At 35.9% G+C, this 12914-nt stretch overlaps 1 protein-coding gene across 1 annotated transcript in view; it reads right to left on the bottom strand.

Annotated features, from left to right (window-relative positions):
- DCDC1 (doublecortin domain containing 1) overlaps positions 1 to 12914 on the bottom strand; it is a 496388-nt gene that overhangs the window by 17767 nt on the left and 465707 nt on the right. The window contains exons 36-38 of the mRNA XM_073216357.1: positions 11651 to 11752; positions 6819 to 6955; positions 5400 to 5579 (exon numbers count right to left, since the gene is read on the bottom strand). Of these exons, the coding sequence (XP_073072458.1) occupies positions 5400 to 5579; positions 6819 to 6955; positions 11651 to 11752 (419 nt within the window). The remainder of the gene's footprint in view (positions 1 to 5399; positions 5580 to 6818; positions 6956 to 11650; positions 11753 to 12914) is intronic.

Consider the following 12914-nt stretch of genomic DNA (forward strand, 5'->3'; position numbering starts at 1 on the left):
CATTTAGAAAATACAGTTAATGGCAGTGGTCCATCCCAACAGCAAAATCCACTAGGAACAACAATTATTTTAAAATGTGAGACTCTTATAAAAAATTATAAACTTTTCTTGAAGGACAAAAAAATTGACTTATATGTCTATTGAGCAATGTCACAGAATTTAACTTGGATGCAAAGATTTAATATTGCAAAAGGTGTTGATTCTTATGAAATTAATTAATAGCTTAGTATAACTTAGTCAAAACCCCTGCAGTATGATTTTAGGGTATTGAAATTTAATTCCAAAATTCATCAATAAAAGCCAACAGGCAAGGATATTCAAGTAAAATTGGAAACAATGCTCAACAGCAGGCAACTTCTACCAGGTATTAAAATATGTTATAAAACTATAATAATTCTCAAAGTACTGGATACATGAGACAGCTTAAAAGCAGACACTAATAAGAATTTAGTGCATTATGTAGTTTGTATTCCAACTCAATGAGGAGAACAAAAGAAGATTAATAAGTAGGATTGAGAAAATTTTAAGCCAAAAAATAAAGCAGAAAAATTAGTTTCACTCAAATTTTAGGCCAGCAGTTTCACACAGTTTAAAAAGTAAAAGGGAAAAATGCAATTATAAAAAATGTGAAGAAAAATCGGATGAATCTTTATGTGACCCTATCAGAACATTAAAAGCCAAGAACAAACTTTTTAAATATGTTAATTTCTGTACACTAGAAAATCCCATGGACATAAAGGCAAACTGGAAATGTGTTACAATAAATCTGAAAGGTCACATGTAAGAGACTTACTGCTTTAAAAGAAAATTCATATCAATGTGAAAAATAGTTCCAATAGAAAAATAGGAAAGGATTTAATAGGGAATTCACAGATGACTAGCAAATAGTAAAACAAAACAAAACAAAGCAAAACAAAATCACTTTTACAAGTGAATTTAAGACATAAATTAAAATAAGGATATAATATTCTCTCCTGTCAAACTTGCAAATACATGTTTCTAAGTGACTGCACTTAGCATTGTTGATACCTTATATATACAACAAGTAGGTGGGTGCTCTCAGTCACTTCTTGTGGGAGGATAAACTCCTAAAATACTCCTAGAAAATAATTTGGCAATAGCTATCAAAATTCTCAAGCATGTTTACATAATTTAGCCTACCAATCCTTCCAAAAATTTGTTTGGGGGAAATAACCAGAAAATTAAATAAAGATTTACGTATAAATATGTTCACTGGAGCATGCTTTATGATACAGTTTTTCAAATGTACTTAAATTTACTAAAGTATGTTCTTTAAAATGGGAAAGAATAACTTTTGTTTGTCAAACAAAACACTTAAATGTTTGTGGTTTTTACAATAACAAAATCTCATAATAAAGGAACAATGTTCTATGTGTAATTCCTTACCTACAATCTATTTTACTAAAGGTGGGACACAAGGGCATCAAGGAAGTATTGCATATATTCCTTGGGGACATAAGGTACTTAGGCCTCTACAAATCAAAGGGCCCTGTTTCTCACTCTTTTAACTTCCGCTCTTGCATTCAGAACTGCACTTGGCTGAGAAAGAACATGCTGGTTTTGAGAATCTGCAGAATGAGAGAGATGTTGCATGGACGGGAGAAGAGAAGCACTTCAGGAACATAGAAGGAGGGGCCTGGGCAATCATAAATCAGAGAAAAATGCTGGCCATGAAGAAAGAGCCACTAGCCCTGGAGAGGGAGCTGATGACAGATGAGCCTTCAGTTGGAGATGAGAGCTTCTCTGGCAATGTTCAAAGAGTGGGTAGAGAGAATGTGGTTAAATCATCCAAGATAGCCACAGCAGGGAAAGAAATTGAGATAAAGTCTGCATTAGATGGGATTGAAATACTACCTGGGGGTTTCATTACAGAAAATTGAGTGGAGCATTTGAAATGTGCTCTGTTCTTCATTCTTCTGGTGAGAGTAGCCACCACAGCAGCTCTGAGCTGCTTTGCAATTGGTGTCATTAGCCAGATTCCTTCAGTGACATCTAAACCCTACTCCTCCTGTTGTTGTTTGCTTCATATACACAGTTGATGCTCCAGAAGTATTATTTACAGTCAGATAGTCTGAAGAAATACATTTCTAACTGAACACAAATAATGTCATGCAGGTCCCTAACAACAAAAACAGACAGCATGGAAAAGAAAGGAAAGAGATTAGAAAGCACTTTTTTTTTTTTAAATAAAGCACAGGAAGAAAAATAATACAGAAAACGTAGACATTTCCTAAGTATCCTTCTACACACTGAGGCCACATTAATCTCCCTAAAACATTACTTTTACCATGCTATTACCTTATTCAGAGACAACTAGTGGCTCAAGCACTTTAGTCTGGGATAGTATAAAGCACCGAATTGCGTCCTCCCCAAAACTCTCTACCCCACAATATGACTGTCTTTGGAGAAAAAGGCTTTAAGGGGGTGATTAAGGTTAAATGAGGTTTAATAGTGGGACACTAATCTGACAAGACTGAGACTCTCTCTCTCTCCTCGTACATATGCACTCTGAGGAAAGAATCTGGGAACACATAGTGGTAAGAAGGCAGATAACTCCAGGCCAGAGTGCCCTTATGAGAAACCAATCCGGCTAGCTCCTTTTTCTTGGACATTCCAGCCTCTAGAATTGTGAGAAATAAACTTCTGTTGTTTAAGCAATCCAGGCTGTGGTATTTCGTTATGGTAGCCCAAGCAGGCTAATGCAGATAGCATGTGGAGTCCACCCTGTGCATTCAAACAATCTCTCCAATTGTATGTATCTTCCCCTATTTCTCAATCCAAGCATCATCTACTCAGTATGATTTAAGAATTATACTACTTTGTGTGCTGTGCCCCTCCTTCTTGTTAATGCTTTTCTGCATGAGACATTGATCTTAAGCTCCACTTCTCAAGTTCCATCACAGGTCTGACTTACTCCTCTGCAGAGCCTTTCTCCTTCATCCCAGGTGGGAGAGCGCTCGCCTCCCCTGGACTCCTACCAACTTCCTGTCTGCATTACTACTTTGACCTTTGTCACATGCTTTAGTGCTCCACTAAGAGGAGTGTCAGCTCCCTTAGCAAATATATTTTTCTTACAAAAACAACAATCTGTGATCATCATAACAAAATATGGAACACATAGAAAAACACACAAGAAAGAAATACCACTTTTCTTAGGTCACCAATAATAACACTGAGTAAATTCTTCCAAAAATAAATCCTTCATCTATCTTTTTTTTAGGTGTGTACATGTATGTGAATAGAATCCAACTCCATATGCTTTATATTATGTTTCTTTTACTTAGTATATCTTGAACATTTTTATTGCCATTATTCTTCCTAAGTTGATTTTAATTGAGTTACAATATTCCATCCTATCTGCCATGATTCATTTAACTGACTCCTTATTAATGAGTGTTTAAATTATTTCTGGTCTATCTGTATTGTGTATAGCCCTTTGATAAATATTCTTGACAAACAATCTTTATATAAACTCATGAAAATATCCTTGGGATAAATTTCTAGAAGCACATTTTCTCATGATATGTACAGCCACATTGCCCTCCAAAAAGTTGTACTTCTATCAACATGAGAGTGCCCATTTGTCTATACACCCAAGTAAACCTCAGTATATTTTCAAATGTTTTGCCAATTTGAAATATTAATTTTATGGGAGCGCAGACCATGTGTTATTTTATTCCTCCTCCTCCTACCCCTACTATTGGTCTAACCTGTCAAGTATACTACATATTATAAAGTTTTCAGAATCTTTGCACATACATAAATAAGAACAATACAGTATCTAAAACAGAGCTCTTTATGTACAATGTTCATAAAATATTGTATGATCACAGAATATTTATGGAGTGCCTTTTATATGCTATATGAAGGTCCATAAATCGAAAAGCCATTCTTCCAAACGATATATGTAATTTTATATTTATATAAATGCGTAAATTATATATACATATATATTTGGTATATAACTATAAATTGTTATATAATTACATATATATATATATATACATACATTGATAAAAAATATAAATTTGTTACATAAATATAACAAAAAAATTGTTTTTGCTGTCCTGAGTCTACAAGGCTATATTTCATCTTATTGTCCCTGCTCTACCCTTTAACTATTTATTAATCATTTCATATTCCCTCACTAATGTGTGAATTCTAGTTGCAATGGTTAAATGCATTTTAAGACTCAGCATCTACAATATGAACTCTGGAGATTTTCAATGAAAGCAGCAAGAAGGAAACATTTCAGCTTTGCTATAGAATCTTTTCTAGGATGTTCTCTACTGAAAAGGTTCTCACTCTCTTTTTAAAAATCACTTTTTTTTCCATGTGTATGTATTTATTTGTATTCTGAGTTTTGAATATATTTTCTGCATTTTTCTCTCTTCTTTCTCAAGTACAGAAAATTGGTTTCAACTTCTGAGATATGATTGTTTTCACAGTTCTTATTAAAAGTCCCTATCAAAGAGGAGTGGTCTCCATAATACTTTGAAATTACCAGCTTTCAAGGGCAGAAGTCCCCTAGGCTACTGCCGTCAGCCTCCCTGAACTCCTCTAGGCTAGCCTGTTGCACTATCTTTCCTTTCCCTCCACACCACACCAGCATTTCATCTTTATGCAAATTCTTGTCCCAGGAAAATTTATAAAAACATTTTGCAAAATAAAAAGCCAAACAACTATTTAAGATATCACTGCAACAGTTAAGACTTTTAAAACATCTACAAAAATTCATTTATTAGGTGCCTAAAGTTTTCACTTAAAGACTAAGATAAAATTTTAGAACTATATCCTTGATCTTGCAAATGGTATGTGTACTGCTATTCATCTTCTCCTTAGTCAGTGTTTTAACTTTGGAAAATGAAAAGTTTGCCACAGTTTCAGGACTCTCAGTAGTAAGAATATGATAGGTTTTCTCTAATTAATACTATTGTTTTTCCTACAGAGAACCTATGATAGGTTTTCTCTAATTAATACTATTGTTTTTCCTACAGAGAACCTATCTAGTAAATAATTCATGATTGGGAAAAAATAATTTGTGTGTGTGTGTGTGTGTGTGAAATGGATTTAAAATGGAACAGGACAACTATTTTGAATTATTTTAAAGTTTAGATTTTACTTTTTGACTGCTATGGGTTTGTCATTGCTCTCTGCTGGCCAAGTGTCATATTATGACTCACATATGTCTGAAAGAATTGGCCTCCACATTTCCACACACATAAGCTCCTTGAACATCATATCAACACTGTGAGGAAATTATCAGTGCCATTTTACAGATGACAAAATGAGGTTTAGAGACACAATATAATTTGCCTGACCTAACAATCTAGAAATGTCAGAGCCTATATAACACTCCCCTTTCACTCCAGATTTACCTCTAAAATAGTTTTGCCCCAGGCGTAAGCACCATCCTCAGGTCTGCCTCCATTTAGATAAATCCATACTCGTTTTGTGTTGGGTTGCTTATACAGGCTGCTCTGTGCAAGGGCTACATGTTTAGCTGTAATTGGGGAGTTTCTTGTGGATTGCAGTTCTTGGACTTCAGAAAGGTGTGCCTGTTAAGAAAAGCCCAGAGAATGTCATAATTAGAGAGTTATCTGTTTAGTGTGTGTCTGAAGAATGTGACAAAAGACAGAAATATCTTACAAGTACAAATTATACTGAAAATATTTTAGGAAGTGCATTAACCTCTCCTGTCACTGACTATTCTGTAAATTCCCCTTGCTTCAATGAATCTCTCAAGGCAATAATGATCATTAGAGTAATAATAGTAAGGCACTTATTTTGGCAAAGCACTTAACTCTCATTTATAACTTGGAGAAATGAATAGAGATGTGTTTTTGGATTTCTGCATGGTGTTTTCTCCTACTGAGTGATTTCTCTGCATCTTACAAATGAGTTTTTGATTAGGATCACAACATCATTTCCTTTAACCAAGAAATGCTTAAGGGAATGTGCGTGACTGTTGTTTAAGTCTTTACTCTCTGTCTTTTAAAATACAGCAGCAGCCCTTATACTTTGCCAGATCCCTGCCAGGCAGCTTTTTATCTTACTTCAAGCATGTCCTAGTTCAATGCTTTGCATTCATTCCCTGGTCAGTGATTTATCCTTCTTAGCTTGGCAAGAAGTCATATTTCTAGCAATGTCAATTTCTTTTTTGCAGTAACCTTGACTTGGGCACACGCTTAAGATTTAGACTGAACACATTTCATGATTTGAGAAGTCCTTTAAATAAGAACATATCATTCTGATGAAAAACTTCACAAAGCAAAAAGTTTTCCCACGTCTCTATCCCCAGTCCTCTCTCAACAGCTGACCTTTCTCTTCTCAATTTTTTTATGTCTCACAATCCTGACTGATTAACCAATTGGACTGAAACTGCTTTTTGAATTCCTCACTTCTGAATGTCTCCATTGCAATTAGTATTTTGCTCCTTGCTCTTTGTACATATTGAGACATACCCTTAGGAGTGATGAGCAATGAAGCCATAAGGCTCAACTTGACTACCTTTATTATAATTACCTTTGTACATATCCACTGGGCCTTTTTTCTCTTCTTTGCTAAGGTCATAATTTCTGGTCTCCATTCAAACAAAACAGACTTTCATATGAGCTGGCTGTCTTTTAGATAACTACTCTCCAAATGCCAACTCAATGCTTGGCATATGCTTATGTGGTCATAACTGACCAGATGCTGAGAATACATTAATAGCATAATTTTAAAATTCAGTATTGTACTTTTTAAGTTTATTAAAGAGGCAGAGTCTTTAATGTCTGGAGTCCTGAAGAACATACCTCTGTATGTCTTATAAGTTTCATGAGTTTAATTTCCTCTTGAGTCTGCTCAGTCCAGCCTCCTTCCACCACCACCGGCTGTACAGGGCTTTTGTTTGGAACCATGGTGGCTGGCTGACATGCTGCTACTCGCCGCCCTGGGGAAAGAAGTCTCTGGAAATGTTGTTTCTGAAGATGGGCTTTCAGATTTCAAATAAATTGGTTTGGCTTTCTATGCATAAATCATTCCTCTTGGGAGCATGGCTAAAATACTAAATATATCTTAAAAGCAAAGGTGCCTAAGGTAATAGTATCTAACTATGCCTCTTCATGTGGGAACTAGAGGTTTTAAATAGCCAGGATATGCATACTCACTGTACAGACGGAAAAGAAAGATAACATGCTGGTGTCCACACTGGCCCCAGCCTCTCATCTACAATATGGTTCAGTGATAATTTAGTCAAATAGAATCCATGACCTATATAGCCCATCATCTCTTCCAGTCATGGAACATATGTTTTGTTCTCTTCACTAATAATAAGCCTTTCCCCAGCAATTAGCTCAGCAGCCTGGGGATTAAGTATTTCTAAAATAATATTAACTCAGGAGACAGGAGGGCTTTTTTTCTATCTAATAATACCCTGCAAGCACGATTAGTTTCTGACACTTCTGCTGTTACCTTTAGGTTGTTAAGAAACTGTGGTAAGAGAAAATACTTATTGGAATACTGTAGCCAAAGAATAATAGACATATTTAATAAGCATGGTGGTTTTAATTTATGCATTCTTTCAATCAGTCCACTTAAAATCATTATGAGTTGTTTAAAAGTCATAATTATAAAATCGCTTTCTTTTTCTGCATTGAAGATATATTCAGCACTGAGTCTCATACTGATCTCTAAACTTCTTAAGTAAAAATAATGCTTTCTCTTGTATGTTCCTTCCAAAAACCTATGTTGAACACCAGTATATGGATCAGGCATTGTTCTGGATAATGCAAATAAAAACATATTCAAGAGCAAGTCATTACCTCAGGTTTGGTGAGGAAGGCAGATGTCAAGGAAATGATTATACCAATAACTGATTGCAATTCTGCTGTACCAGAGAAGTATAGGGTCTATAACAGCATGTAACAGGGGTTATTGGCCTAATGTGGGGTATCAAAGAAGGCTTCTTTGGAAAAGTAACACTTTCCCAAAGTGTGGATAAAATAATAGAAATACTAAAATGAAGTGAAGTTCTAATTTTGTTGCCCAGAGACTCTTAATGTGCATATTTTCAGATCATGACTGTGAACAAACTCTGAAAATAATTCAGTACTTGCAGAGGATAAAACATTTGTATTTCTGTAGCTCAAGTTTGTGGAAATAGATCCAGCAGTAAAAATAAATGGCAGCAATGACTTTTCAGGGAAACTAGAACTGTATGCCCCTAATAAGCATTCTATGCAATTTATGGATATGGAGAAAATTCAATCAAATCAGTCAGCCAGTGAGTTACAGTGGCAATGCCATCACGTAAGATGCTTTGGAAAAGACCACAGTGTACCAGAAAAATACATAACACAAATTTACGCTAAATAGAATTTTTAGCCAACTCTATTCATAAAATGCAGACATTAATTTATGACATATAAACTCATACGGATAATATTTCAATAAATATTTTATTTATAATGCATTTTGAACACTACAATTTTGCTCAGCTAAAGAGCTTGGCAATAGTTTATCATTTACACTGTGAAGAGCCAGGATTTGAATACAGGAAAGAGCAAAAACCATTATGCATTATTTGTTTTTGCCAACTTGCTTCTAATGATCCTAAGGAAATGAATGTATTTGCACTATAATTTTCATAAAGAGACATAAATTCATCACAGAAGGTTTTGTTGGGGAAAGGTTTTCATGATGAACTATATTTATGTAGGTAAGAATACAAATTGAAACTAAGCAAAAATGTATTGATTATAATATTTTTTATTTTCTTATTACATTTTCCATATATCCTATTTTATTTCACAGGTGATCAGGGGAAAGTAATGATAATAGCTAACTATTACTGGGGAAAGCTAGAGGACATTAGCGCTTTGATGTTCTTTCAGTAAATCCCCACTGGACAGCTCCACCATATCTCTCCCTTACTGGGAGGTCCACTCTGGTTCAGCATCATTTGTGCCTGGGACAGTAAGTCCACCTCACTTGGGGTTTCACTGAGCACCTCAATTCAGCTCTCACACTAAATAAAATGCTCAAGTGTTGTCTTTAAGAGACAAAGGTGATGGTTTGGCCTGATTTGCCATTCCTTAGATATATTTATCAGTTTTTAAGATCCCCAACTAGGAAAATGGACTGCTTTCTCAAGAGCCCCTATACTAACATTTATTGAGTATTGCATGCTACTCATGTTGTAAATTTTTGACATTTGTTAATTAATCAAAAAGACTCTACAAAGTTATTACTAGTATTATGATTAACATTAGCAATGATCATGCTTACAACTGAAATGGGATATGAGTTTAGCACAGTATTTGTACATAGTATATACTTAATAAATATTTTTTGCATTTACCAATGACTTTAATAGTAGGAAATAATCAATCTAGCCACTATGCACACCTCCCATACCTCCTCTTTCATTCAGTCCTCAAGAAGCTCATAATTTAACAGGGACTGCAGTTAACTGAACTCAGACTTGTTCTTATTTATCCTCATAATCCCAACAACTGAAAAATGCCCTCCTTAGAATACATATTTTGTAAGTATGTGTTGAATGTATATTTAATAGCAGAAAACAGAACAGCTTGTCAATAGAAACAAGATTTATCTTGGCACTAAACTAGGAGAAACTACATCAGTGGATCCCTCCATAATGGACAGCATCTGAGTGATTGACTATTTTCAACAGTGATATTGTAGATGATGTCAAATGAACTTTAAATGCCTTGTTAATATTTAATTATAATACAAGCTGAAGACATGATATAAAATCAGAATCCAGTAAAGGCAGCTCTGCTGGGTACTGTTTTCAGTATATTACTTTTCACTGATTTAATTTGATACAAGAATTGAGCTTAGAAAACTCGCTGGAGTGAAGGGCTGAAATTTCATTCATTCTTTAATTCAATCATTCTATGACTATTCAGAGAACTAATAAGAAGGGTATAGAATTTATAATGTAATATAGGAGAGGCAGTCATGTGATGAGGTCATTATAACAACATATAAGGACTATCATAGGGGAAGTTCAGGATGTGATAAACCACATTATCCCTGACTTGAATAAGGGAAGGCTTTGGAGAAGAAATAAAAAACTGACAAGTATATAATGAGCAGAAGCAATCCAAGGGGAGAAGAGAGAAAAGTCTGAGGAAGAGGAAACTGAATTGCATCAAAATTCAGAGTTCAGAAAGCATATGGTATGTCTGAGGAACTGAAAAGAAAATTTGAATGGGTGGACTGGGGTGGCCAAGGAAAGAGAGAACCTTACAGAGAACCAGATCATGAAGGACCACATTAAAAAGTTTCACCTTTGTCCTAAAGATAATAGGGAGCTTTGAAGGGTTTTATGCCTGGAGTACCATAACAACTTTGTATTTTTGCATGATCACTCCAGCTTCAGAATATCACCATGATGCATAGAATGGAGACTGCCATTCTATCATCATGGTGATATTCTGAATTAGGGGAATTAGAAAACTGTTCCAGTAATCCAAGGAATAGATGACAATAGCTTGAACTTGGACAACAAAGGTGGCTGTTAAGATAGAATTCATTTGAGACAAACTTAGTAGATTGGCAACAAGAAGACTTATTGATATTTGCTTGGAAAAAAGTAAGAGAGGAAGATGCCAAGATAACTCCCAGGTTTCTCAGATGGAGCACCTGGGTGGATGATGGTAGGGTCCACCGCTAGAAGAAATGAAGGAGACTTTGGTGTGGGTGATAGCTAAAGATAGCAACTAAAGTTTTAGACATACCCATAGTACATTCAAGTGAAAATGTCTAGTAGTTGTAGTAGTAGAAGCTAGAAATTGTGCTAGATGCTTTCTACTTATACCCAAGAACTGGTTAATTGCCTCTTCAACCAGAGTTCTGTCTAGTGCACTTAGGACTAGTTGTATTGCTTATTGAAGTAAGATTCCCATGCTTTTGACAACACAGTACACATACTCAGGAGCTGAAATCCTGCTATGCCAATTACAGAGCCTGAAATGTATTCCTTTCCAAACTAAAGTCCATAATACATGTTTCTCCCCAAAGAATCACTTGGGATCTCAGGTGCTAGGAATAATATAAGGCCCAGAACCTAAGATTCTACCACAAAGAGAATGGAAGAGGAAGACAAATACTATCAACTGGTCACTTTGACTATGAATAGCATATCTTATGCGGCATAACAAGGACACTTTCTGAGATACTGACACTGACTTTTGAAGAACTTAGTACTTCTTGACTCAGATTATTAAAAAAACAAAACAAACAAACAAACAAACACTTCTTCAGCAATATACAAGGATTGATATCAACTTTTAAGGACTCATTCCAAAGCCCATAAAATGTCAGCTCAGTGATTTTTCTAAAACCAGTAGAGTAGTTATATGACCCAGATACCCTCCTAATGTTTAAAAATGTATATGTCATCTGATTTTCATTTTAATATAAAATCTACAAGTGTAAAATGAGCACAGAAAAGACATATTATTAACTTTTAGATTTGCTTGAGTAAATTTTGTGACCCAATATTTATATAGTACTCAGTTGAACACCTGGTATCTAATGGTAGGAAAAAACTACCAGCAAATTGAGGTTACACATAGAATTAAACATGAAGATATTTGATTTAGTTCATACTGACCTTTTAACTGTCTCATTTTGTGTTTCATGGTGTCTAGATCAGCCAAAATTTTGTCCTTTTTTAGCCAGTTCTGTTTTTCTAATTCTCCTGCTTTTTGCAAAGCTAGAATAATAAAAATACATAATATTTTATCTTGCATTCTATTACCAACAGCAATTTATCATGCAAGCCAATAATTTATAAAGAACTTTCTGCTCCAAGAAATAGATTCAATTAGAAACAAGTAATTAAAAGGTAAGGGTCATTAAAAGAAACCTTCTTTGAAAGATGACAGGGCTTACGGCATTTCTTTATGGAATAGAGGGGGGCAGAAAAGAAGAACAGTGCTGTTTTATTATATAGATTTACCATATGCAATAGCCATATTTCATTTTCTATTTCTACAAACTATTTGGAGGTGATGAAAGCCTGGCTTGGAACCATTCATTTTTTAAACATCCACCTACTGCCTAAAGGGTACAATTCTTTAAAATGAAAATGTGCAGACAGGTCATCTTCAATGTGAATTAAACTCATTTGTTATTTTCTAATGTATACCATTATTCTCAGTCTTACAGACCGAGGATCTCTTTATCAACTAAATTAGACATTTTTTCCATGCAGAATTCTCCATTCCAGTAAGAAAAAACAGGCAGTTGTGCAAATATAGGAGAATAGCTATCCTTGTGTACATATTACTTATTCTTTGCCTAAATATGATGTTACCACGTTGACATTATGCACATTTATCACCATCTGAGAGTCCCACTGCTGATGTGTACCTCAGGCTCGAGGCTCTGGAGGCTGTCCCTATCCACTTTGCCTTCTTTACCCTCCTGGGCTGCACTAAAGCCTGGAGAGTTGCTATCCATGTGCTGTCCCTCCCCTGTGCTGTGGCTGGGCCACTGCTCATTTGGCAACTGCCTCTGCTCCCTGCCACCAAGCCCTGGTCCCCACCATGTATCTCTGCTGTGCTGACCTCTTGGCCTGAGGGCAGAGACTGCCCCTGATGGGGCCATGGGGTTCAACAGGAGGCAAGACCCTGTGCCCACACCGTGCATACAGGAAGAGAAGCGGGTGGGAGACACTGAGGGTCTAGGAGTGGGTATTGCCAGGATGGTGCTAGCTCCAGACCCAGTGGGGCAACCCCTGGCTGCTGAGATATCTGTGACAGGCCTGGGGCCAAGCTGGAGGGGGCATGTTGGCAGGCCCAAGCCTGTTTTCCAGCCTGGGAGGCAGGGCCAGGACCCTCTGAGGCAGGAGCTGCATCTGGGGCTCTCTGAAA

This window comes from Manis javanica, chromosome 11 (genome assembly GCF_040802235.1).
Source record: "Manis javanica isolate MJ-LG chromosome 11, MJ_LKY, whole genome shotgun sequence".
In the NCBI taxonomy this organism is placed as follows: domain Eukaryota; kingdom Metazoa; phylum Chordata; class Mammalia; order Pholidota; family Manidae; genus Manis; species Manis javanica.